This window comes from Pipistrellus hanaki (assembly GCF_964339955.1).
Source record: "Pipistrellus hanaki genome assembly, chromosome: 14".
Classification (NCBI taxonomy): Eukaryota; Metazoa; Chordata; class Mammalia; order Chiroptera; family Vespertilionidae; genus Pipistrellus; species Pipistrellus hanaki.
In genome coordinates this window covers 53,173,809-53,200,910 of record NC_140516.1, presented here as the reverse complement: position 1 = coordinate 53,200,910, position 27,102 = coordinate 53,173,809, and the positions used below count along the sequence as shown (strand labels likewise).

The window sequence follows — 27,102 nt, the reverse complement described above, 5'->3', positions numbered from 1 at the left end:
GCCACGCCGGTCCGGCTCACTACTTCCTGTTCCAATGACCTAAGGCAAGTGTCCCTCTCTGAGCCTTGGTTTCCTCATCTATGCAATGCCACCTGACCTTCGTGTGTCATGTGTCTTATAACATGTCTAGTCCCTGCAGCCATCCAATCAGAAACCCACCCAGACCACAAGCCGCTGTGAGCGCCCTCCTCCCCACCGGCTCACCTGGCATGCCCAGATGCTGAGAGGCCGCACAGGTGAGCCCCAGGAGGCCGCCCCAGGAGCTGTGCCCCCCGGAGGCCGCACAGGTGAGCCCAGGAGGCCGCAGAGAGGCCGCACAGGTGAGCCCCCAGGAGGCCGCCCCAGGAGCTGTGCCCCCCGGAGGCGCTGAACGGCCCGCCCAGAAAGGCGATGGCCAGGGGAGGGGTGGCGTCACAGAGACTTGTTTCTTTGTTTTGTTTTGTTTTTTAATATATTTTATTGATTTTTCTTACAGAGAGGAAAGGAGATAGAGAGCTAGAAACGTCGATGAGAAACATCGACCAGCTGCCTCTTGCACACCCCCTACCGGGGATGTGCCCGCAACCAATGTACATGCCCTTGACCGGAATTGAACCCGGGACCTTTCAGTCCACAGACCGACGCTCTACCAGAGCCAAACGGGTTTTGGCGAGACTTGCTTTTCAGTGTCTGTTCTTCAGAGATCACCCAGAGACCGAACTGCTCTTAGAAACAGGAAGCTAAGCAAAGCCCATTCTCAAAGACCTGCAGAGCAGCGGTCAGCACATGCACGCTGATCACAAAGCTGATGTCTTAAATATCAGCTTTATTTTAAGTTTAAAGAAAAACTGAAAACGAGTATTTTTTACAAATTATACCAACACTGAAAATGTAATTTGGGAATGTTGAAGATTAATTCTTCATTCAAAATAATGACACATCTTGGTGTTGGCTAATGTCAAGTTTATTTAAACCTTGTACTTTATATAAGCTTAACCATTTAATCCCTCCTAAAACTCAGTGATTATGATTCAACTTTAAAGGTTAAAGCAGTCTTCTATGTAAAACGACATACAACTTTTTTAAATATAGTACATCCACACCAGCACTAACTGATAAAACCTGCAGAACCACACGGGCTTGACGAAAAGGCCGCCTATATACAGAGGGAGCATTTCACTCCGCACACAGCCGTGATCACAGACGGCATCGCCTTCTTACACAGCAGCCAGCGTGGCCATAAATGCCCTGCTAGTGCGTGAGCTAAAAAGGACGTCTATTTAAAAAGGTCCTTGGAGACACGGGAGTGAAAAGTGCCCGCGCTGAGAGCAGCACTGAGAGCAGCGCTGAGGCTCTGAGGATGTGGCACAGCTGCCAGCCCAGCTGGCCCCGCCCCCGGGGAAGCTGGCCCCGCCCCCGGGACGCTGGCCCCTAAGAAAGCAGGGCCCCTCAGAAGGACAGGATGGTCTTGTTGATGATCTCCACGGCCTCCTGGACCTCGTCCTCCTTGATCACCAGCGGGGGCGCGAACCTGATGATGTCGCCGTGGGTGGGCTTGGCCAGAAGTCCGTTATCGCGGAGGCGCAGGCACACCTTCCACGCGTCATAATCTAAGGAGAAAGGCCCGCAGGCGCGGTCAGAGAAGCCGATGGCGCTCAGCACTCCCTGAAGGGCCTCCCGTCCGCTCGAGCAAGGCGGCGCTCTGCCCTGGTCTCAAGGGAAGCTCCGTCACCAGCGCAGACGAGGCCAAGTGGCCTCATCAGACTCAGCGTTCTCGTCGGTTTTTCATAAAGAAGAAACTGCATGCAGGGGCTGCTGCACCCTTTCCAGGAGGAGCCGGTGCAGAGAGAACGAGGGCGACACGGACTGTAACTAGCACGGAACGAGTGATGCCCCAAACCCAGCAGCCACCACCTCAACAGGGCTGCCCCTCCTGGCCTGTGGGAGGGGTCAGGTCAGAGCCAGCGGGCTGGGGTGAGGCCCGAGGCCCCCAGGTGGTCTGGGCGCAGCTGAACTCCCCTCTTTGGAGGAAGCGTTGGCACAGGAGCCCAGCCGGAGCGCTCAGGGCCCGGTGCTCCGCTCTGACCCTCTAACCGAGCAGCCAGGCAGGGCCGCCGCTGCCTCACGTCCTCGACATGGCGCAGGCCCCTCCCGTCCCCGCAGCCTCTGCAGATGAGGTCACAGCGGCGGCAAGGACGGCAGAGGTTACGTAGGGCAGGTGTGCCGCGAGGACTGACAGCACAGCTCCCAGTCCTCACCGGCGGAGGCCAGACCAGCCTTTAGCACAAAAGCAGGGCAGGTGCCATCCAGGTGCCGTCATGAGGGAAAGACTGTTAAGTGCATCAGGGGACCCGCAGCCTGAAGAGCTGGCCCCTAGGCGGCCAGGCAGCGGTCTCCAAGGAACCCCCAAACCAGACAAAACGCCCCGTGTCAGCCTTCCTGTGAGAACAACGCCTTCCAGCCCGGCCGCGTGCTCAGCAGCTGGAGCGCTGGCCCCCGTACCCAAGGGCCCTGGGTTTGGTTCCCAGTCAAGGGCACGTGGCTGGGCTGCAGCCAGGAGATGTCTCTCTCTCACAGCTGTTCCTCTCTCCCCCTCCTCCTCCCTCCTCCCTCCCGCTCCCGCTCCCTCCGGTGCTCTGGGGGGAGGATGGGGGTGGGGGGACTGCAGCAGCTGAAGGGAGGGCACCTTTGGTCTCCCGGATGACGATGGCGTTCAGCAGCCCCTTCCCGCGCACGGCCGTCACGATGTCCGAGGGCAGCTTCATGAGCTCGTTCCGCAGGAGGGCGCCCATGCGGTCCGCGTTCTCCGCCAGGTTCTCCTCCTCCAGAACCTGCGGGACCCACAGCGGGCTCAGCGGAGGGAACGTGGGGCGCGCGCAGGGGAGGGCGAGCAAAGGCTCCAGCTTTTCCTTCTCGAGCCCAGGCCACACCCCTGGGCGCAGAGCCTGCCTCGTCACCACCCACCAGCCTGCAGCAGGCACACCTGGGCCAAATGTGGTAACACAACGAACACAGCTTCTCAGCAGCTGACTAAACCAATGGGCTAGACAGCTTAACTTTTTACCTGTAACAGTTCACTTACACTTTTCTCTAAGAAACCCGCCTTAGGGGTGACGTAACTTTACGTAATAAATCAGATACACACGGAAAAGCGCCATGCGCACGGAGCCAGAGGCCTGCCGGGCCCAGGGAGGCCCCGTGCCCACGGGACCACAGCCGGCACTGTGGAGGGCGATGCCCAGGGGACACCCCAGTGGCTCACGCCAGTCACTGCTCCCTGCCCCGCGGGATGGGTGCACTGCCCCAGGCTCACCTCGAGGGCGGCGATGGCCACGCGGCTGCCCAGAGGGTTGCCCCCGTACGTGGAGCCGTGCTCGCCGGGCTTGATGGTCAGCATGATCTCGTCGTCACACAGCACCGCAGACACCTGGGGGAGAGTCAGTGCTGCCACCCCTCCCACCAACTCCGGGTTCCTGCCCCCGCAGCAGACACCCCCCGAGCCGCAGACACCCCCCGAGCCGCAGACACCCCCGAGCCGCAGACACCCCCGAGCCGCAGACACCCCCGAGCCGCAGACACCCCCGAGCAGCAGACACCCCCGAGCCGCAGACACCCCCGAGCCGCAGACACCCCCGAGCCGCAGACACCCCCGAGCCGCAGACACCCCCGAGCCGCAGACACCCCCAGCTGACAGCGAACCGGACAGAAGCTCCGGCAGCAGGAGCGGCACGTTGCCACCTTCCCTGCAGACAAGCCCGCACGCCCAGCCGCCCCCGGGCACCTCGCACATGTAAGCAGTCAGTCATGTTCTGCCTCTGACAACCGGAGAGAGCATGGGGCCCACAGGGACACCTCCGCGGTGCAATGTCCAACCAAAGCTAATGCCGAAGCCAAGCCCACGGCCCACCGATTCTGCGGTTACAATTGACCAGTGAGTCGCCCACGGGTGGCACGTATTACGGGTGACCGACACACCACGTGGACCTAAACCGCAGGAAAGTCGGCACTGCAGAGGGAAGAGGGTACCGGTTCTCACCGGGTACAAGCCCCCGGAAAGGGCCTTGCCCAGGAGGACGAGGTCAGGCCTGACGTTTTCATGGTCGACCGCCAGCCATCTGCCCGTCCTGGCCAGTCCCGTCTGTATCTCATCGGCGATAAACAGGGCCTGTGGGAAACCACACCAACGTTATCATCCGCCTCCTTCCCCTAGGGAAGTAGTGACCGTCATTCCCTGATCCCCACACAGAGGATGGTGAAAACGCTGTCACCAGCCATGCAATTTCAATCGTGTGCTCTGAGCCCTGGCCACTGCAGCTCAGTGGGCTGGGCACTGTCCTGTGTACCAGTTACATACCAGTTGCCAATTCCATTCCCAGTGAGGACACAAGCCCAGGCTGGGGCTCAATCCTCAGTAGGCGGTTTGGCTCAATGGATAGAGCATCGGCTTGGGGACTGAGAGGTCCCGGGTTCGATTCCGGTCAGGGGCATGTACCTTGGTAGCGGGCATATCCCCGGTGGGGGGTGTGCAAGAGGCAGCTGATTGATGACTCTCTCTCATCGATGTTTCTAGCTCTCTATCTCTCTCCCTTCCTCTCTGTACAAAAATCAATAAAAATATATTTTTTTAAAAAAAAGTTTCTTTGTAGGAAGTGTGCTATGGAATTCAGAGGGAAGGCGGGGTGTGGAGATTGGAGAGGAGTGATTAGCCGGGGAACTTACGTACATACTAGAGGCCCGGTGCACCAATTCATGCACAGGCGGGGTCCCCCTGGGTGGCCTGCAGGGATCAGTCCAATGCCGCCTGCAGCTCCTGCCTGCTGCCCGCTCACCCCGGCCCCTGCTGCAGGCCCGCGCCCGATCAGTCCGATCAGGAGCGGCTCCCGCTGCTACAGCAGTGCTCACCAGCCATGAGCCCTGCGTCTGGTCCCCTCCCACGGGGAGTGGCCTGCAGGATCGGGCTGAAACCAGCTCTCTGACATCCCCCGAGGGGTCCCAGATTGCGAGAGGGCGCAGGCCAGACTGAGGGACCCCACAGTTGCATGATTGGGCCAGGGAGGGACCATGCGAGGCCTCCAGGGCATGTTCTGCCCATCTCGCTCAGTCCTGATGGGCCGGACCACAGCAGCAAGCTAACCTACCAGTTGGAACACCTGGCCCCTGGTGGTCAATGCATGTAATAGCAACTGGTCAACCGGTTGATTGTCTGCCCCCGGTGGTCAGTGCATGTCATAGCAAGCATTTGAGCAGCCTTAATACATTAGCATATTAGGCTTTGATTGCTCAGTTGTTCTGCCATTCAGTCTATTTGCTTATTACCCTTTTATTATATAGGACTAGAGGCCTGGTGCACAAAATTCATACACAGGTAGGGTCCCTAGGCTTGGCCAGTGATCAGGGCCAATCAGGACCTTCCGGCTGCCAGCTGGGGCCTTCCTTCCCCAGCTGCCAGGTGCTGGCTGGGGCCTTCCTTCATTCTGCACTGCCCCCTGGTGATCAGCACATATCACAGCAAGTTATCAAACTCCGGTCTCCTGGTTAAACTCCCAGGGGACACTTTGCATATTGGCCTTTTATATACATAGAATATATGCATAACCCACAGACACAGACAAAGTGGCGAAGGCCTGGGAAGTGGGCACGTGGCAGAGGGGGTCAATGGGAAAAAAGAAGACACAAACAAAGGGACATCTGTAACACTTCCAACAATGAACACCAAATAAAAAGATGCTTTAAAAAGAAAGACAGACGTGTGCTCTGAAACTGGACGCGCCACGACTCCTGGGCCGGCCCCCAGCCCTAGGCCATCCGCTCAGTCCCCCAGGGAGGAGAGGAACTAACGTCAGGTAAGGCCTTTGAGGGCTTTCAGAATAGAGCTAATCTCTAGAAACAATTAATTCTCTTGTTTATTCCACCAACAGTTATTAAACATCAACTTCCTATTAAATATTTGCTAGCTTGGTGGGAAGAGGCGGAGAGAGCTTGAATGCTGGCACAGAGGACAAAGGTTGGGAAGAATCAGGGGCAAATGCTGAGAAGGGGAAGGAAGGGGGGTGGAGGGCTGCAGCTCTGCAGCCCAGGGCCCCCGGTTTCCACAGCCATAAAAGTGGGCTCTGGGCCAGCTGCTCAGAGCTCTGAAGCTCCAGGAAGGATGTCTCCCCCTAGTGGAAGGTCAGGCACTCTGCATGTGTCCCCGCTGAACCCCAAGACGCAGGCAGGTGAGGAAAGGGGGTGAGGCGGGAAAGGGGGTGAGGGAGGGCGGCCCACCTGGTGCCTGGTGCAGAGCTCACGCACGCCCACCAGGTAGCCTGGGTCGGGGACAATGACGCCCGCCTCACCCTGGATGGGCTCCACCATGAACGCCGCCACGTTCGGGTCCTGAAGAGCGCGCTGCAGAAAGCATGTGAACACGGGTTAGCCACTCCCTTCCCAACCATTTCACATCTGAACTCACAGTGCACGTACACAGCTTCCTGGTAAGAATAAGCATACACATTACGTTTTCCCACTAAATTATATTCTAACTTCAAACTATAACACTTCTGACATTCAATTACCAAAAACTCCAGCACGTCAGCCTGAAGTTATTCTACCTTACGTTTTCTAGTAAATAGTAAAATGTTACTAACGTTAGAGAAAGTGGCCTTTGTAAAAGCCATTTTAAGTGAATCCTCCATTGTAGAATCCTCCGCTCACATTTTTAAAAAGCTAGCTGAAAACTGAGTGGTTTTATCTACCAATGGAGCAGCTACTCTGCATGTTAACGCTCACATAGGACACACCCTAACGTGGCTGGCTGGCTGACGGGTTAGACCACGGACCTCGGTGCCCCCACTGGAAACCAGGGACCGTCACAGAGTCTGAGTTCTGGCCGACTTAGTGAGATGGGTGTTCTCGGTCACATGACCATGTGTAACTCACACACACACACACACACACACACACCAAGTTTAAGCCCATTTACTGTGCACAGGCAACGGCCGGTACCTCAAGAGCGGGCAGGTCGTTGTAGGGAATGATCTCGAACCCTGGCATGAAGGGGCCGAAGCCGTCGTAGCTGCTGGGGTCTGTGGAGCTGGAGATGGCGGACAGGGTCCTGCCCCAGAAGTTCCCAGCTGGAGGAGAGACAGCGATTACCTCCGCCCCGCGTTACCAGCAGCCCCAAACGCCGCAGCAAGTCTGAGTCCTGAAAGCCCAGGCTTTGCCGGGAGAGCTTCCAGGAGCTCCCGCTGTGACAAAGCTGGTCTGGGACCGCATGGTAACGGGACACCAGGCCGCCCTGCGAGTGCCAGGCAGGCGCTTCACCGACGCCCGGCGCAGAGCAGCCGGGGCAGATGCTCCCCCAACCACCCGGACCCGAGGCCCACGCCGACACCCAGCCCCCGAGCACCCGTGGAAACGTGTGTGAGGCAGCTCCACGGGGTCTCCCAGCTCCCCCGTCAGCAGCCACGCCTCTGGCCGCTGCTGTGGGGTGAGTGCACACGCCCCGCGGCGCGCTGTCACTGGGGCCGGCCTGGCACAGAACGTCCGCCCTCGGGAGCTCGTGAGAGAGCAAGAGGGAGCCCAGCTCTGGGGGCTCTGCCCCGGGGGCTCACAGACAGATGGAGACTGTGACTGCACGCCTGGCCCCGGGGTCCACGCTCTAGCAGGGAGAAACATCGTGACACACAGCACACGCGTGAGCGCCCTCCACCGGGTAAATGCGAGGAAGAGAAACAATGCGGGTAAGAGAGTGACTTGGAGGTTCTCTTTTCTTTTAAACAGTGATGTGTCACTTTGTATTTTTCAATGATGTCAGAGAGGAAGGGAGAGGGAGAGAGAGAGAGAGAGGGAACCATCAATGAGGAGAGTAATCATGGAGTGGCTGCCTCCTGCAGGCCCCTCTGGAGATGGAGCCAGAAGGTGAGCTCTCAAAGCTCAGAACATCACTCGCCCTCGGGAGAGAGGAGTACGAAGTTATTTAGGAGAGAAAAATCCCGTATGTGAACAATATTTGGAAAGAAACCCACGAAAAGAAAATGTTTATGAAACATTCAACCAGTCCTGCGTCACCCCCTGCAGGAAGCGAGCACTCAGAGCATTCATTCCATCGGGCAAACGCAGTGTGTGCAGTGTGTGCAGTGTGTGCAGTGTGTGCAGAGGCGAGGGCACTGACCTGCGAACAGGATCTTGGCTTTGTACTTGGGAATGCCCTTCACGGTGTAGCCCCACCGCCGCGCCAGCTTGCAAGCCGTCTCTCCGGCCTCCACGCCTGCGAGAGAGAACGGCGTGGTTAAGGTGCTGGTGGCAGCCCGGGAGGGCCCTGGCGGAGGCCCGCAGCTCACCGGTGTTCATGGGCAGGACCTTGTGGTAGTTGAAGAGCTTGGTCACGTACTCCTCGTACTCGCCCAGCACGTTGTTGTAGAAGGCCCGCGAGGTCAGCGTCAGCCGCTCCGCCTGGCTCTTCAGCGCCTCCACGATCTTGGGGTGGCAATGGCCTTGGTTGACGGCGCTGTACGCGCTCAGGAAATCGAAGTACTTCCTGCCTTCCACGTCCCACAGGTAGATCCCTGAGACGCACAGGGACGGATTTAGAAAAACCACAAAGGGGGGAATAGATAAAAATAGGAATGACTTTAGATAATCATACAAAGTTGGAAAATTAAAACTGCCAGCACTGCGGTTAAGGCATGTTTTAGTTCAACTGTAATACACCCTGGTTTATAAAAAAAACTTCTATTGTATCTGTCCAGCTTCAAGTTAACATTGAACAAGAACAGCAAAGCATAAAAGGTTTCATAAACTCCGGAGTAAAAGCTTTACTCCTACAAAACGGGAGTTTGCAATTTAAAGTGAGAATTTCAAGGCAGAAGATAACATAGGAAGTCACGATTAGTTGACTGTAACAACCCATCAGGTAACAAATCGTTTACCTGATCGGGAGCTAGTATCCAGCACTCTTATCACTCAACCAAGACTTACAACCCAGAGGAAAAAGGGCAAAGAACCTGAGCGGACATTTCTCCGAAGTAACTGGCACACAAACACGTGCAAATGCCCGAGGGCACATGGGCAGGTGCTCCACATCGAAATCGCTGGAGAGACGGAAATCCAACCACAGCAGCAGCCGGCTGTGTGCTCAGTGGTTGAGCATCAACCCTGAACCAAGGGGTCGCTGGTTTGATTCTGTCAGGGCACGTGCTCAGGTTGCAGACTCGATCCCCACAGAGGGCGTGCAGGAGGGATGTTTCTCTCTCATCGTTGATGTTTCTCTCTCCCTCTCTCTCTCTCTCTCTCTCTCTCTCTCTCTCTCTCTCTCTCCCTCTCTCCCCCCCTTACCCCCTCTCTAATAATCAATAAAAACATATTGTTAAGCAATCACAACAGCATTCACACCCAGTGAGAAGGTTATAATTTTTAAAAAGGGAAAGCCAGCGTTGGCGAGGTGGAGAGAAAGAAGAACCGTGCCCTGCTGATGGAGGCAGCGGTGCAGAGTCCGGCAGGAAAACCTTCGCCCCGGTGGCAGCTGCCTTCTCTGCGTCTGAGGGACAGTGGCAGCTGCCCAGCCTTTACTTGCATCTTCCTTCTGCCGGCCAGGAGCTCCCCACCAGGACCGACCGAGCTCACCCCTGTGCCCCACGGCACCCAGCCCAGCGAGCAGCGACCCCAACAAACGTGAGCTAACCTCATCCACAACAGAGACACTGAAGGACGCTGGGAAATGCACACGGAGAAAACAGAGCATTTCTAACGAGGTTTCAAAGCGAAAAAGAATGAGTTCAATACGTGCCTTTCCCTCGCTCCAGGGCGACGGGTAAGGGATGGTAGTTGTGAGCGCCGTACTTGGATTCGCGTTCAAACACATAATCGGAGGATAGAGGGCCTTGGACCGTTTTCTTAGCCGCCACCGATGTAGCAGAGGCCGCTGACGTGTGAGCGCCCCGACAGAGCCCTGCCACGGCCTGCAGACGAGCGAGTTTGGAGAGCATGGTGTCCTCGGAGCAGGAACGCACCCACCTGGCCACAGAAGGGGGAGCACCGAGTCAGCATCCTGCCCGCCGGGTATGCTGACTCACTAACCATCACTGAGCACGTGCCGTCATCCACCAAGAAACCAAGAAATGAGAGCACCCTGGCCAGACTGCTCAGTGGTTAGTGTCAGCCTGAGCACTAAAAGGTCAAGGTTCAGATTCCCAGTCAAGAGCATGGACCTGGGTTGCAGGTTCATTCCGGCCAGTAAGGGGGGGGGGGGGGGGGGGCGTGGGCAGGCAGCTGGCCGATGTGTCTCTCACATTAGTGTTTCTTTCTCTCTCCTCCCTTCCCGCTCCCCCCACCCGCCATTCTCCCTCCCTTGCACTCCCTCTGAGACTCAGTGGGAAAACATATCCTCAGTGAGGAAGGAAGCAGACTAGAGCACAAAGCCTCCGGGAAGCGCAAGGTAAGCACGGGAGCAGCATGTGAACATTGACAGTCACGCCTGACACGCACTGCGGTGGATGGACACATAGACACTCAGTCTGTGTCTGACACGCACTGCGGTGGATGGACACATAGACACTCAGTCTGTGTCTGACACGCACTGCGGTGGATGGACACATAGACACTCAGTCTGTGTCTGACACGCACTGCGGTGGATGGACACAGACATGCACTGCGGTGGACGGACACACAGTGCCACGGGCTGGGTCCACAGAGTAAGCAAGATAAACAATGCGGGTACTTCTCAACCCACCACCGCCCCCCCCTCGTGCAGCTGGTAATACACACACACACACACACACACACACACTTTTAAGTCCTTGGTGCTGACAGTGCATCAGGGACAAGAGCGCCCTCTGGGGGTCAGGCTGGGTGACCCACCGGCAGATGGAAGGGCTGGTGCTGACCTCGTGGGCTGAGCAGCCACTCAGAGGCGCTCACAACCGCCCAGCCTTCAATGAGCAGAACGTACCGTGTGGACCCGACGCACTCCCCTGAACCTGCCCCCCCCAAAAAAAAAAAACCCGTGTTCGGGAATTAGGAAGCCCCAGCGCTCGCAGCCACTCACCAGCTGCCCTTCCTTCCGCAGTTCAGATGCAAACAGACTGTGAAGCGGAGACCCAGGGGCCCAAGGATTCCTGAAATGAGACGCAGAGTGGTCAGCATGGCTGGGGAGGAGGCCCCTCAGGTGCATCAACAACAAAGACAGTCATGTGAACACGTCAGCGGCTCCGGCCGGGCTCGGGGGCTGCGCACCCTCTATCGCCCGCAGGTCATCACGCCCCTCCCGGTCAGGGTACAGAGCCAGGGCGGCTCCCCCAGGCGGGGTGGCGTGCAGGGAGCAGCTGGATCAATGTTTCTCTCTCACCAACGATCTCTCCCCCCCCTCTAAGATCAATAAAAACCTATTTTTTAGAGAAACTGTAACGGAATTGAGATGGACTTGAACTAGTCGGATCAACAATCTCCTCTCCCAGAACGCCGGGGAGACGGGGAGCAGAGCCCTAAGCTACCGTGTCCGTCCGAGCATCCTGAGTCGCCGGCCCTGCGGGCAGAGTGAGGAGTGAATGCGATGATTGAATGTTGAGTGCCAACCGGTCAGGTGGCCACTCCCCCAGGGCCCTCCTCCTCCGCCTGTAACAGAACTGGCAACTTCTACACGGTACGTACCACCAGCCGTGGCTCCGACTTTTAAACTAGAGATTTTCTTTAGTGAGAGTAAGATGTTTCTACTGATAGAAACACAGACAATTTCCAGCAATTCCACACTTTGGAGATAACCACTGAGCTTTATCTGCAGAAGGACTACAGAGCTGCGTCTTTTCACCTCCTCCACAGACTTCACCACAGAAACCCTCCTGGGCCCTCCCAGGTCACCTCGCACAAACTCTGTCCCAGGTCCTGCCCTCCCGCCCCCCAACCTCCCAGAATCCCCTAGGCTCCTGAAAAGGACAACACCAGGCATGACATTCCCCCTGCCTCCCCAGAACGCGGCCTGGCTGGGCATCCTGCGAGCGCGGCCGTCCAACGCCTGAGGCCAGAGGAGGCACACGCAGACTCAGGACTCCCAGGGCGTGCGGCGGCGAGAAGGGCCCTACAGGGCTAAGCCATCCGGACACGCTGGGGCAGCCCTAAGGGGAGACCTTAGATTGTAAGTGATTAATCTTTCCATCGAGTTCACTTCAAATAAACACATACATAAAGTTTAAAAGCGTTCACTCAGGCCTGGCAGGTGTGGCTCAGTGGTTGGGTGTCATCCTGTGCACTGAAAGGTCACCAGTTCGGTCCCCGGTGGAGTACAGGTTGGATCCCCGGAGCGTACAGGAGGCAGCTGATCCAGGCCTCTCTGTCTCCCTCTCCCCTTTCCCTTCCTCTCTCTATAATAATAATATATGTATATTATTTTAACATGTATATTTTTAAAAAGAATTCACTCTGTTAGATTTAACGACCTTCATGTGTACAGATGTGAGCATGCCAGGCTACTGTCATGCTTAACCACACCCAGGTCCTGAAGAAGAGAAAAAAGTTGCTCTTGACCGCAAAAATGTTCACCTCGCATGTTTTCAGCAATCCACGGAATTAACAAATCCTTCTTCAAGACACTAAATCACTCTCTCCTGTCTAATCCCTCCTATTTCCATCAGAACATACCTAAAATAGAACTTCCACAAAGGCTGCATTTTGAAGTTAATGTAGCATACACTAGGAAATATTTTTTAATTCACTGGGGGGGGGGGCTGTAAATCCAACAACAATAAAAATAAAAAAAAAACCTTGAACTATCCACTTGAATAAATTTGGCTTACTCTATTTGTCCAATATTTACTTTTCTTGAGGTAACCATTCACAACAAACAGAGTCCTTTTCCAAAAGTCCTGCCAGTAAGCGCTGGGCTTTTACATAACCTGGCTGCCGCTCAGCTGAAGTGCGTCACTGGCAGCAGCACTACTGAAAGAGACTGGCTCAGCCAGACAACACCCTCCACACACCCCCAGCCAGCCCATTCATCACTCCCCGAACGGACTGCCCAGCTTGTGTGGCTCAGTGGTGGAGCCCCAGCCCAGGAACCTCGAGGTCACCGGCTCAATTCCCAGGCACATGCCTAGTATCGGGCCTGCAAGAGGCAGCTGATCAATGATGTTTCTCATTGATGTTTCTATCTCTGCCTTCCTCTCTCTAAAAAAAAAAAAAAAGAAAGAAAAGAAAAATCAATAAAAACATACACTTTTTAAAATGTATAAGATCAACCCATCCTCACAAAATCAGTCAAGGGTGGGGGAAATACAAATAAGTCAGCCTCTTTGAGGGGGAAAAAACGCTTTTAAGAATTTTTACCATTTAAAGATCACTGGGCTTTGGAAGGCAGAGGATGCGAAAGTAATCTCAAACATCATGAAAAACTGTAAACCCAAAACAAGCAACTTTTTCATTGAAGTCTTGTTTTTAATAAATAAAATCTAAAAAAAACACCTTGGCTCGTGTTCTCTGCAGGAGCCGGTGCCCATGAAGGGATCTTTCATTCCGTCCAGTGCTCCTTTCCGGGGTGAGGGGAGGAGTTTGGCTCCTGCGCCTCAGGGCCTGGAGCCTGCAGAGCCCCCTCCTGAACCCCGGAACCTGGAGTGAGGAACCCCCAGCTGCAGCCTTCACCCCAAAGGCACTGCTTAACCCCCTCGGGTGTGACCACGGACCCCTCAGCTCAAACCGGACCCCACGAAGGCCAGCGACCTGGGGCCAGGGGGGCGGGCAGGGGGGCGGGCAGAGGGGCGGGCAGGACAGCGGAAGGACCGGGAGGACCCCGGCGCCCCGGCACCTAACCTCGGGGACCCACTGCGGGCGGCTCCGCCCTGGGGGTCCGATCGGGACCGCGGCCGCAGGAAGGGGCGGCGGGGAGCGGAGACCGCAGGTTGGGCCTCAGGCCCCACGGAGCCGCCGCTACCGAGTCCTCGCCGCGTCCAGAGCGGCCCAGGCCGGCCTCCGGGGACGGGTGCCGGGTGCCCGCGGCCCAACGCCTCCTCCGGGACCCGGGCGCGCGGACACCCGGGGCTCGGGCCGCTCCGCCCGCCGGAAGGCGGAGGTGCCACGTCCACAGCCTCCGGCCTCCCTCCCCGCGGCCCCGGGCCCGTGGCGCCGCGCCGGGTGCGGGGCGGAGCCCGCCGCCCGCGGAGGCCCAGCGCCCCTCCGCTCCCGGGCCCGCCCCGCGGCCCTCGCCTCCGCCGCCGCGGGTACCGGACCCGCCGGCCGCCTCCCCGCGCGGGTACCTGGCGGCGCCTCACTCCCGCTCCGGCGGCTGCGTCCCGGCGGCGGCGGCGCGGCGTCACGCACTTAAGACGCGGCGTCCGCCACGCCCCCGAGACGCCCTCGCCTCCCATTGGCTGACGCGGAGGGCCGCGCGCCAATCGCCGTGGGCCCCGTAGCCCCGCCCGCCCCGCCAGCCCCGCGGGCCCAGCCGGGTCCCTGCGCCCCGCGCCGCCGGCCGGCCCTGCGGACCCGCGAGGAGCGCCCAGCCCCCCAGACGGGCTGCGGGCCCCTGGCCCTCGAACCCCGGCGGCTGCGGCTCTGACCCGTCCCCAGAAGCCACCGGGGCAGCTGGGAACCCTAAATGGTTGCAATGCACCTGCGGTGACAAAACTCAGACTCAATCTCCCTGAACTCGGAGGGGACTGGACCTCCTGTATGGGGTGTTGGGTAACAGACAGGAGAGGACAGGCGGTCTGGCCAGTGTTAACGTGAAAAACCAATGAAACCTGTAAAGAATCTTTGTGAGCTTATTTGAGCCATACTGTCGACAGATGCTAGAAATTGAGATAATGCTCCGGAAAATGGCGGGTTACATCTGTATTTACACATTGCCATCAGAGGAGGGACATGGGTGGGTTACATGAAATCCATTGGTGGTAGATTAAGGAGATGGGATAAAGCAAAGCAGAGGAAACCCCTGGGATTGGATAAAAAGTGAAATGATGGACACATACTTAGGTGGGTGCAGGAACAATTAACATCATGAAGGACTTTGTGGCATCTGGCCTGGCGCCCACCACATTAGGTTGTGCCCCCGAAGGGTCCAGAAAAAGGCAAGTTACAAGTTATCCAGACATTTCAAGGTGCAAAAAGACAGGCTCAGTTAAGGTAAAGGCTGACCTTGTCGGTGAAGATACCGGCCTCGGATGTAATTGATAGTAAGGTTTCATTTCAGACCGTCCTTTGTGGTCCCTTCAGGTCTGAGCTTGCAAGACCGCCATGCAGGCCCCCCTGAGCTGTCAGGGCAGCATGGAGCCCCTTCCGTCCACAGCAGGCTATCCCCAAGGGGAGGCCGGCCCCGCCTGTGTGCAGACAGGGACAGAGGACCGAACTGGGCCCCACGGTCCGCTAGACCCACGTGCTCAGTCTGGCTCCCGGCCGGAAAGCAGCAGGAGCTCCAGAATGTAACTCTGGGTCTGCTTGGTCATCACTTCGCTGGGGACAGGTCAGCCGGGGGTGGGGGAGTGAGCTGGGCCAGTGCACCTTTGTCAGCCCAGGCCTAACAGGAGAGGTTTCCAGAGCCCACACCTGCCTGGGCCTTGCCATGGGTGACCCCCGGGGTGGAGCTGGGCGGTCCCAGGCTGAGCCACCGGAGGCCAGAGAGCCAGGTGCCAGCCCCGGACAGCAGTACTTGCAGGTGAGCCTCCTGGGACACAGACAGAGTGGGGAAGGGTGGGGAGACGACAGGATAGGAGGGCAAATGGAAGACATTGGACATACATAAGCCGCTGAGCAGGAAGTAGTCACAGCTGCACTGCAGGGGCCGGAGAACGGTGTGGGCACAGAGGTGGGGCCGTAACAGCAGGACCAGGTTGGCAGCTGTCCAGAGCAAGACCCCAACGGGACCCAGAGCAAGACCCCCAGGGATTGTCCTCCTGGGCCCACCTGCCGGAGACCAAGGCCACTGACTCCCACGGTTGGGGCCACTGAACTGCTGAGAGCAGGCCTGTGCCTTTTCCTTTCCTTCTCCTTTCTTTTCTTTTTCTTACTTTCTTTTTTCTCTCCCTCCATTCCCTGAACAGTGAGATTCATTACTGGAAGTTAGCTGGCTCTGCCCCAGGGGTCAGAGAGAAATCTTCTCCCCATGTTCCTGCTCTTCCAGCCCGGCCAGGTCTGTGAGCCAAGCCCGGCTCTCGGAATGACGGCAAAGCCAGGGCCAGGCCATGCCTCTGTGGGCAGGAGCAGGTGCTCTGAGCTCACCCGGGGGCGGGCTGGGCCGGCCAGCGTGAGTGGCACAGCCTGGCACGCCCCGGGACGCCCAGACAAGGTGCTCTTTAACAAAAGTGCTTCCGTGAGCAAGAAACGGCTGAGAACGTCTGGGTTTTATCTCTTCTTTCTTATCGGAAACAGGCGGCGGGACAGAGAGCAGGGTGCTATCTCCCCGTTCCTCTCCTAACCGCCTCACTTGGCCTTGGAGACGGAGACTTGAAAGCAGCCTGTTTGCAGCCAAGAAGCAGAGCCAGCGGCTCCGTGGGCATGTGCTTTGTGCACAGCCTGGACACGTGTAAGGGCAGAGCACACACTGCAGAGATTTCCAGCCTCAAAAACTCTCCATGGCCCCAATATTTAACTCCCCGGGAGCCTGAAGCTGACCGAGAGAGACTGAGCCCGTAGCAGATGTCCCTCCCTGCAGTACCCCCTCCGTTCAGTCACACACATCAGGAGAAGACGCCAGGAGAGGGAGGGCGGCCAGCCTGGCGGGGAGGCCCGCTCAGCTGGAGGGGAAGTCTGATGAAGTCAACTCAATAGCCAATGATTAATAAGAGACTGGCTCCTGGAGCCGAAAAGTCAGCTAATTCTTTATGTGAAAACATAACAACTAGGTTGTTTTGAACAAGGGAATTACAGATTCCTGTGCAGGGTAGGTTTTAAAGCTGAAAAGCTATAAAGGCCTAACTAACATTTTTTACGATGGGGAAATCCAAGGTCCCAGGCGAAGGGCCCCAGCCGGTCTTATGAAATAGGACGGAGCCAGGGGGTTTACCCATCATGCTCCCTGCTCAGGGTATTTAATCAGCAGAAAGAACTTCAACTCAGAACAAAAAATGGTTGGAGTAAACATTTTTTTTTTTTTTTTTTTTTTTTACAAAAAGTTAAGGAGTGAGTCAATAGTCAATAGCAACATTTATTTGAAAAATATTTACAGTGCTCATTGACTTAAAAATAAAGTAAGAGAAGCCTCGAGTGCTAGTTAAATATTCACATCCTTATCTGTTCGGGACGAGGTAGCCCAGTGTGTTTTGCAACGACGTTTTACGGACGGCACGGAGGCGAACTCGGAGTGCCCGGAGTTGGATGCCGTTTGTTACTTTTCTCTGCAGAACTCCAACCCTGGCTCTTTGGCGTTGAACTATCGTGAAGATAGTAATTGATTAATGTAAACTAATTCAAAGTTTTCTCCTAAAATTGTTGACTTAAATAAATTGGTTTTTAAGGTGTTTTTTAATTTCGAAGTTAAACGCTATTAAATAAATGTAATGCTGTATTACACATCCTTTCCTCTTTGTTGAAAACACTGAAGGTTTAGCGTGCTCACCGTTTCAGACAGCTGAGTCACAGACACAAGCAGTGCCGCCCTGGGGGGCAGTCCCCCGGGCAGGCTGCATGTGTGGCAGGCCCAGGCTCTGCGTCTGTGGCTGCCACCCCTTCACAGAGGCATCCGGGCTTTCTCTTTTCTTTGGACGTAGATCCTCCCCCCAGAAGGATTTCGGTAATAACGATGAATTAAATCCTTAAATTAGGGCTGAGAAATGGCATGCTTCCCTGCCACCTCAGGTGTGATTTATTGCATTGATTAAACTGACTTACATCTGTTTCTGAGTCAAAATAAAAAATAATAAACAATAAAAATAAAAAGCCCACCCTGGAGAGACTTCCTCTAGCCCACGCCCCTCAGCCCACGCCCGTGAGGACAGCCCGTGTGGACAGCCCGTGTGGACAGCCCTCTAGCCCACGCCCTGTGCATCAGCTTCCTACGTGTCCTTCCTCTGACGGTCCATGCCATAGAAGCTGGCACAAACACACCAGTCTTCACCGCTGTGTGGCACCTGCCCCTGCGGGTTCTGTGGGCTCCGTGGACCTCGCTGCCGCCAAGCCCGCGCTCTCCGCTCTCCGAGGTCCCAGGAGAGGCCCCTGCCGTCTGTTTACAGCCCGTTAACAGCCCCATATTGCAGAGGGCGGGGTGGTTCAATCTTGCTGAGCAGCGCCTCAGCAGATAACCTTGTCTGCGACCCCACACGAAGGCATGTCTGTGGGTTAAAGTCCCAGCAGTGCAATCGCTGGGTCGGAAGCCTGGCTACACGTCCAGTGTCAGGCCGCCTCAGGCAGGGCCGGCGGGGAGGAGAGCGGGTGGCCCGGTGTGGGGGGCAGGATCGGGCTGACCCCGTGACAGAGGTCCCTCACCTAAATCAGCTCCCTCAGTTCCGTCAGCACGTGTGCCTGAGTGCCCAGCGCCAGAGCTGCCAAGGCTTCTCACCAGGAGAGCATGCGGCCTCTAACAGGAGGGGGAGTGGGGAAACACACGGTCAGCAGGTGTGCACGGAAACCTCACACCTCTGATCGTGGGGAGAAACAGATGCCACATTTACAGGAAAAGCATTCTTTTTGGGAAAAAAAAAATGTTTTTATTGATTTCTTTTAGAGAGAGAGGAAGCGGGGGGGATAGATAGAAACATCAATGAGAGGGTCAGAAATGAGAAAGCCAGAGCCGCCTGCCACGGGGGCAGCCCAGGCGTCAGTGTTTCCTATAGAGTCGATGTCTATGGATGCCCTCCCCCCGTGAGGGCGGGAGAGAAAACAAACGCGTCTATGGCAACGGAACTCGGCACCGCTCTCATAATGTGACGCTTCCTTCCCAGTCATTTCAAGCTCAGTACAGTTTTGTGGACTAAAAGGGGGCCCATGCGAACCCTGACAAGCTCAGGGGAGGCCTGTGTGCGGCTGTGCGAACTCAGAGCGCCAGTGTGCCCCCAGGATGGTCTGAACCCGCGGACAGTGAGTCGTGGCAGGTGGTCCTGTGGCGGCCGGCACCCTCCTTGCCAAAGGTCAGCCCTGGCCTCAGCTGCGCCCACCTGTGGTCTCTGCATCTGAGAGAGCGAACCTTTGGAAGGTCCGAGCCACCTCCTTCCCCCACCCCAACCTCCCCAGGGCAGCCACCACAGAGCCCCACCCACGTGAAAGAAGCAGGTGTCTATCATTTTACTCATCAGCCAATCCCAGAGGGTTCCCGCTTGGCTTCCTCCCTCCCTAATCTGCCACCCGTGCATTTCATGGGACCCCTTGGGCCCCGCCTTTCATTCTAAGGTCTAACTGCCCGTCTCAGTCCTTTGCGACTCTGCTTCCTGGGAATTGCCGTCTTTTTCCCTCTCTCTCATCCTCTCCAATCAATACAAACAAATGTTAACAGAAATCAATAAATAATCAGTAAACTCCCATCACCCCAATCAGCGCTGGCACAGACTCGGGGCTCACTTTGTGCAGATCGAGGAGGGGGAGGGGACTATAGAATCACCTTTCTGTCCGGTGCTGACTCTGAGCAGGGAACTACAAAAGGCCCTAACAGCTCTCAGGTCGTTCTTAAAGATTTTAATCCAATATTCCTCACGATCGGCAGCCCCGGGCGCACTGTAAATCACTCTGGAGTTCTCAGGCCACGGCTCAGGCCCTGGTCTCTTCCCCGCGGCGTGGCCCTGGCACCTCGCCGGCCTCGCTGTGTCTGGTTCTTCGGTAACGTGGGTGGCTTTGGACAAGTCACTCCCCTAAAAGTCAGTTAACCGACCAGGAAATGAGGGGGTAGAAGATGTGACGAAACACTCAAGGAGACGGATACGGAAGTGGCCAGTGGGCACAGGAAGAGGCGGGCAATGTCATTGCCATCAGGAGGTGGACAGTGAGACCGCGCTGCGGACTGCCCTGCCTTCCGGTCACCGGGCGGAAAAGGCAGCCAGTCCTCGGGCTGGCAGCTCGCTCGCTCTCCTCCTCCCCCCGGCAGGCTCTGGGCTCTCCTCCCCGGGGCCAGGCCCTCTCTCCACCCGGAGTCCGTGGTCCTGGCACTGAGGGATGCCGTCGCCCACACCTGAGGGAAATCCAGCTCCTTGTCCCCGTCTCGCCTCTGTCCCCTCGGCTGCCGGGACACATGGACGTGACTTTTGAGAAACCAAGAATCGTTCTGAAGGAGGTGGATCCGCATGTGAGAAGGAATGAGAGAACCGCCTCTCTACTGCAGTAACCGCCCTGTCTTTATCTCACCCGGCACCCACTGGCTCTTAGAAAGCACAGTGCATTGTCTGGGGACACTGTTCTCCCTTAGAACAGAAGGAAAAGGGTCGAAGCGGTAAATCTTACAGAATTAAAGAATTAAATAACAGATGTGTTCATACCTCTTAGGTCCCGTGAATAGGAAGTCTGCACTTAATCTGAGAGGAAGGAAGGCTATTTTCTATCGTTCCTGATCATAATAGAACTTGCTATTTCAGGATGGCCAGGCCGGCGTGGCTCTATGGTTGAGCAATGACCTATGAACTAGGGGGTTACGGTTCAATTACCATTCAGGGCACAGGCCTGGGTTGCGGGCTCGGTCAAGTGCGGGAGGCAGCCGATCAATGATTCTCTCTCATCATTGATACCTCTCTCTCTCTCCCTTCCTCTCTGAAATTAGAAAATCAAAACAAAAACAAAAACAAAAAGATGGCAATAGCATTATGGGTTCACACCAGCAGTGTGCTTTACTTGATAAGAATGAAGTCTTCGACGATTAAACGTAATGATTGATGGCACAGGCTACCGAGAAGGAACAGGAGCATGGTATTCCTGTAGATCCCCGTGGACCTCCATCAGCAAAGGCGAGCATAAGACACACATGGCCTCGCTGCCTGGGGACGCCTGGGCTGCGGACTGCGGGCTGGCCACAAACCACATCACCTGGAAAGCCAGCGAGAGGAGACCAGACACGGCCGGAGGCGAGGTCACGGAGGAGGCAGTGTGGGCAGATGGTCACATCGGCAGTGGGTGCCCCCGGGGAGGCGCCTGCAATGGGGTCCGTGAGGAATATGCTTCCGTCCCAAGCAGCTCCCACACCCAGGCGTGCGTCCGTCACGCCCCCTGGAGCCGTCTGCGTGCTCTGCAGCCTCCACGGCGTCCGTCTGAGCCAGACCCAAAGAAAGGTCTCAAGCCGAGCTTCACGCATTGAAAACGGGGTCCGTTTCCAGCGCCGGGCGCGCTCAGGGCCGCAGCGGCCCAGCCTCGGGGTCCCGGGGAGAAACCCCCGGGTTTGGCCGGTGACCCGGTGTGAAAGGGGGACCGTCCGCTGCAAAACGGAGCTCCCCACCCTGCGGGTGAGCTAACATCCCGGAGGACTCGGTCCCGGGGAGCAGCTGGTAGACCGGATGGGGGTGGCGGCTCCCGGACCCCCCAAAGGGGCCCTGGGCGGAGTTAGGCCTGACCGACCGACCGACCGACCGACCGACCGGGGAGCCAGGTCCAGGCGCGGGAAACCCGAGGACGCTAACCACGTGGCCTCGGTGGATCCAGCCGGTCAGCGCCCGGCCTCTCCCGGCCCCTGGGGCGCCCCTGGTGGGGAGGGGCGCTCAGACACTGGGTCCCGGTGCAGCGGGGCGCGGGGCGCCGGGTCACAGGTGCGGGGCGTAGAAGGGGGCCGGGTAGGGGGGCGCGAGGAGGGGCGCGAAGGGGGCCCCGGCGGCCGCCAGCGGGAAGGGGGCGGCGGGGAGGAGCAGGTGGGCCGCGGGGAAGGAGGGGACCGTCTGGAAGGCGGGGGGCCCCGGGCTGCCCGCCGGGCCGCCGCCCCCGCCCCCCACCGCCGCGGGCCCCGGGGATCCGGGCGGGGCCGGGGCCGCGCCGCCGGCGGCCGGGTGCTGGCGCTTCCACTTGGTGCGGCGGTTCTGGAACCAGATCTTGACCTGCGTCTCGGAGAGGCGGAGCGCCAGCGCCAGGCCCAGCCGCTCGCACACCGACAGGTAGCGGCCGGCGCGGAAGCGGCGCTCCAGGGCGGCCAGCTGCTCCGCCGAGAAGGCCGTGCGCGCGCGCCGGGGCCGGGCTGCGGGGGGCCGGGCGCGGGGCTCGGGGCGCCGGCGCCGCGGGGAGCCCGGGGAGCCCGGGGAGCCGGCGGAGCCCGGAGCCCCCGCCTGGCAGAGCTCCCCCGCCGCCGCCGCCGCCAACGCCTCCGGGGAGCCGGGCTGGAGCGCCGCCCGGTGCCGCCGCCGCCCGCCCGCGTCCTCGGGGTCCTCGGGGTCCTCTTCCTCCGCCGCCGCCGCCGCCGCCGCGCCCCGGGCCGCAGCACCTGGGGGAGCAGGGCCGTTATCCGGGGCCGGAGCCCGCCTCCGGTCCCCCCAGAGCACGCAGCTCGCCCCGCTCAGCTCGGCCGGCCCTTCTCGGAGCGGCAGGGGTGAGGTGCGGTGCAGGGGTGCAGGGGTGCAGGGGTGCAGGGGTGCGGGGAAGGGGTGCGGTGCAGGGGTGCAGTACCCCTTGCCTTTCACGGGGGGAGGGGGGAGGGCGGTCATTGCACCTTAAGACGTGGGGACGCTCAGCGCGTTTGGGGCGCGTCTCCGGTTCAGGCCAGGACCCCACCCCCGCAGTTACCCCAGAAGTGCCAGGCCCCCCTCCGGGAGCAGCCCCTTCCATCTCCTCAATCCCGCGTTAATAGAGTTTCAGATTTGTGCAGGGATCGATAGATGTCATCTATTAGAGGTAAGTTCTAATGGAGCGATATTGGGATCAGACAGGGGAAGGGCTGGACGCCGGTACCTGCCAGCTGCAGGCGGGAGATACCGGCGGCCAGTAATAGGATATCGATCATGGGGCGGGGGCGCCCCTCCGAGGGCGGTCCCAACAATTACCGGCTGACCAGCCCCAGCGGCCGCCAGGGGCCCCCGAGCCCCAGGCAATCAGCGCCCCGAGCCCGGACAATCAGCCCAAACCCTAACCCGGGGCGGGAGGGGGGTGAGGGGAGACGGAGAGGATGGTGCATCCAACTCCGCCCCCCCCCCAGCCTGCGCCTCTGACCACGGCGCCCCCCCCTCCCAGGGAGGGTCCTGGGCCCTTTGTCCTTCCGGACACACGTCCCTGGACCCTCCAGGTGTCCACCGGTGAGGAGCAAATCCAAGAGGGACTGGAGCCCTGGCCAGTGTGTCCCAGTGGACACAGCAGCAGCCCGCGGACTAAAGGGTCTTGGGTTCGATTCCAGCCAAGGGCAGGTACCTGGGCTGCAGGCTCCATCCCCGGCCCTGACATGCGGGAGGCAGCCAATCGCTATGTTTCTCTCACAAGATGTTCCTGTCTCCTTCCCTTCCGCGCTCTTAAATAAGGGGGGGTGGGGAGACTAAAAGCCCCCCCCTGAGCTGGGGGTGGGTGGGCAGCGGGTCTGCAGGTGTCTGGGCAGTTGGCAGTGGCCACCAGGATAGCCCTTTTCTAACCCCATCCTCAGCTAGAACTCAGCTTCCTCAGCCGTAAACCGGGGGATGCCGCTTCCCGACTCACCCCGGCCCCGCAGCTCCCGCACGTGGCGGAGCGGACACGCCGGTGGATGGTGGATGGACGGGGCCGGGCCGGGCGGGCGCGGGGTCCGTTCCCACCGCCCTCGCCTTCCTTCCCGGCGCAGAGCCGCCTCCCTGGCCGTCCCCGCGTCCCGGGCCCCCTCCTCCTCCCCGCTCCACGAGCTCACACCTCTCCTCTCCATCGCACCACCTGAGCCCCCCGCCCCCCAGCCCGGCCTCCTCCATCCTTACCGGGGCTCCCCCAGCCCGGGGCCCCCCAGCCCGGCCTCCTCCATCCTTACCCGGCGGCTCCGGCGGGCGGGCCGGGTCCCCGCAGCCGGCCTCCCCCCGCGCTCCGGCCGCCGCCAAACTTTCCCCGGGCGCGCGGGGCGCGGGGCGCGGGGCGGGGCGCGCGGCGCGGGTGAACTTGCGCGGGTCCAGGATGTCCAGCACGGAGAAGGGGGTCCTGTGCGGGGCGGGGGCCGCCTGGGCCCCGCCGTCCTGCCCGGCCAGCATGCCCGCGCTCCAGCTCGCCTCTCCGTGTGTCCGCGGTCTCCCGCCGGAGGGAGGGGGGGAGGGCCGGGCGGCCGGGGGCGCCGGGGAGGGGGGCGGGAGGCGGGGCGCAGGGAGCGGCGGGGGGCTGCGCGCCGATTGGCACCTGCCGGATCGAGGCCCCCGCCGCCCGCAGCCCCGGACTGCCAGCCCCAGCCAGGGCGCCTCGGTGCGGGCCGCTCACGCGCTCCCAGAGCGCCTCCGCGCCCGGCAGAGACCCCCGGAGGGAGGAGAGAGGGAGGTTGGGGAAGGAAGGAGGGAGAGAGGGGGACAGATGGGGAGGGAGGGCTGGGCGCGCACCCACGGACACGCACAGGCGGCTTGCGCCCTCTCCCAAAGCGCCCGCCTCGGCGTTGGGGCTGCGGTGGAGGCAGGACTAGCGACCACGGCCCCGCTCAGCCCCCTCCCGCCTCACCAGGGAAGCACGAGAGGGCCTGAGACCCGGTCACCCCGGACGTGGGCCCTCGCGTCCTCACAGTTCACAGAACCGGGCGGCTGGAGCTCCCCGGGTCCTCCGGGTTCTGAGCGTCCGGGGAGGTGGGCTGGCCTGGATGGACTAGTCTCCCCATTCTAAAGATGAGAACACTGAGGCTCAGGGACACTGCCGGCTGGTGACACAGTCTGGACTCAAACCCCGTCCTCTTCTGGACAGGACCTTCCAGCACCTCCTGCCGGCCCGGCACCGGCACCGAGGACAGAACCCTGCCCGGCCAGGCCTTCCCTCCCCCTCAGAGCGGGGCGTGGAGAGAGACTCCAGGCCCCGGAAGGCGGCCCGCGGCTACGGAGACCGTGGCAGGTCCCAGGTTCAGAGCCGGTGGGCCCGGTGAGCATGGTGAGGGTGGCTACCGGGCTGGCTAAGCCATCACGCACAGCCCTGGCGCCTGCAGGCCTCCCCAGCCCGGACCTGGTCATCTCCAACAGGACCTGGGCCTCCGGGGAGCAGGTGGACTGCCCAACCCCCACCACTCCCAGCCCCACGCAGATGAAGGTGGCAGATGTTTGTCCGGTCTGAGTGTGCGGTCAGGGGCCGAGACCACTGAGCTGGCCCCCATACCTCACCGAGTCCCGTGGGAGAGGGGACATCCGTCCAGGGGAGGCGCCCCTCTCCCTCCTGCCCCTCTGGCACCCCCTGAGGCCGGCCTCGCTCTCACGCCCCGGAGCTTCTCCAGCCGCCCGCCCAGAGGCGCCCCCAGCCCGGGCCCCTTTCTTCCCGCCCCCGGGGTGTGGCACAAAGGCCGGGCAATCACTATTGTCCCAGCAGGGGCGGTGGGCAGGGGCGGGGACCCCATCAAAGTGCGGGCTGCGGACCCTCCTGTGGCCAGAGAGCGGCCTCGTTGCCTTTCTCATTCAAACCCCGGGCTCCTCCCAGGGGCGGCACGGGGTCCCCTGGGGACTTGAAAGCCCTGCCGCCTGCAAGCCGGCCATCCCCAAGCCCAGATGGACGTGCGTGAAAAGGAAACCGGAACTGAAGGACCAGCCTCCCGCCAGAGGGGCCCACCTGTGAGAGCCCGGGACAGGCCGCCCGCCGGCCGGGACCCCGCAGCTGGCCCGGAGCCCCACAGCGCGGCCCTGAGACAGAGCGGGGCCTTCGTTTCTGTTTCACAACTCTCCTCACTCTGTGCTCACTTGTTTACTGTCTTTCATCTTCCTTTTCTCTCTCCCGCCCCACACTGATCTCCCCGCCCCCTTTACTTTTTAACAACCACGTTCATCTTTTTTTTTTTTTTTTTTTTTTACTATATTTTGATTTTTTACAGAGAGGAAGGGAGAGGGAGAGAGAGTCAGAAACATCAATGAGAGAGAAACATCGATCAGCTGCCTCCTGCACACTCCCTACTGGGGATGTGCGCACAACCAAGGTACATGCCCTTGACCGGAATCGAACCTGGGACCCCTCAGTCTGCAGGCTGATGCTCCATCCACTGAGCCACACCGGTTAGGGCCTGTGTTCATCTTTCCGGCCAGGTGCGTCCTCAGGCTGGCCGGAGGTCCACCTCCTCAGGCCGCTCCATAACGGGCCTCTGTGGCTTCCCAAGGTCCCTCTTCCCATATGTCCACCGGGAGAGCGGGGAGGCCGTCTTCACGGAAGGCGGGTGCTTTCCGGAGCCCCCCTGTACCCCGCAACCAGAGGGACAGGGACGGTCAGGACACTTTCACTCTATAAATGCTCAGACTTGTCTGCAGGGTGGGAAGCACTGTCCCCGGAGGCGGGGGCACGGGTGGAGCCACAGGGAGGAGCCGGGAGGAGCCGCGCTGGGAAGGCAGGAGCACTCCCTGCCACGCGCTTCAGACAGCGGGTCCTGAACTCCTTCCCGTCGTTCTAAATGGTGCTCGCCCTGTACGGTGCCTGCATCTCCGACACGTGTGTTCGGGGCAGCGTGAGCACTTGGCTGTGGAAACAGCGGACCCAGAAGAAGCGCGAGGGGTCTCCCACCAACGGGAGGAATAGAACCCCCCTTACTCACCCACTTAGAGAGAGACCCCTCGCCCCCGACCCGCTGGGTTCCGCAGTCCGGTGGGCGGAGAGAGCCTGGGGAACAGTTTTCTGACCACCTGCCTGAGGCCCCGCTGGGATGTGGAGGCTTGTTCGTACCTGTATTCGTACCCGAGGAGTTCTATAATAAACGCATCCGTGCCGGGCCAGCTCCCCCCGCCCGCCCCGCCCGTGCGTGGAGGGGTTTGTTTTCCCCGTGGACATCAGCATTCCGCTGAGCGCTGCCTTCACATCGCTCCCACGCTCCACCCTGGCCTGCGACAGCAAGTGACGGCTGCACCGGCTGGGGATCAATATTCACGGTGGGTGTCCCGAGCCGACAACAACACACGAGACGATGCGCCTGTGACGGCAGCTGAGAGAGGGCGACGTCCAAAACCTCACTGTTACCATTGTAACACTCCCATCCTCTCCCGCCGTTCCCACACCTCCGACGTCTGCAGGGCTGTGGTCTGTGTACTGCGTGGCATCTGCTTATTCACATAATGTGGTAGCATGAGCATTTCCCATCTTGCTACCCAGTCTTCATTTTTAAAATATATATATATTATTGATTTTTTTACAGAGAGGAAGGAAGAAAAATAGAGAGTTAGAAACATTGATGAGAGAGAGAAA

General features: G+C 59.4%; 2 protein-coding genes across 3 annotated transcripts; both read right to left on the bottom strand.

Annotated features, from left to right (window-relative positions):
- Positions 1 to 925: 925 nt before the first annotated feature.
- On the bottom strand, positions 926 to 14,278 carry OAT (ornithine aminotransferase). Of its 2 annotated transcripts, XM_084904560.1 has the most exons (11): positions 14,196 to 14,278; positions 11,003 to 11,072; positions 9,746 to 9,972; positions 8,301 to 8,525; positions 8,132 to 8,227; positions 6,964 to 7,091; positions 6,244 to 6,366; positions 4,016 to 4,144; positions 3,293 to 3,406; positions 2,666 to 2,810; positions 926 to 1,589 (listed from the first exon to the last, which is right to left on the bottom strand). In XM_084904560.1, the coding sequence occupies exons 3-11, from the start codon at positions 9,942 to 9,944 to the stop codon at positions 1,429 to 1,431; spliced, it is 1,320 nt and encodes a 439-aa protein (XP_084760686.1). In that variant the 5' UTR covers positions 9,945 to 9,972; positions 11,003 to 11,072; positions 14,196 to 14,278; the 3' UTR covers positions 926 to 1,428. The 2 variants fall into 2 exon arrangements, with proteins under 2 accessions (XP_084760686.1, XP_084760687.1); XM_084904561.1 differs by lacking the exon at positions 14,196 to 14,278 and having other exon boundaries at positions 11,003 to 11,075.
- Positions 14,279 to 21,581: 7,303 nt separating this feature from the next.
- On the bottom strand, positions 21,582 to 23,957 carry NKX1-2 (NK1 homeobox 2; the record flags this gene model as incomplete). Its single annotated transcript, XM_084904380.1, has 2 exons — positions 21,582 to 22,438; positions 23,744 to 23,957. The coding sequence occupies 2 exons, from the start codon at positions 23,955 to 23,957 to the stop codon at positions 21,582 to 21,584; spliced, it is 1,071 nt and encodes a 356-aa protein (XP_084760506.1).
- Between the last annotated feature and the right edge of the window lie 3,145 nt (positions 23,958 to 27,102).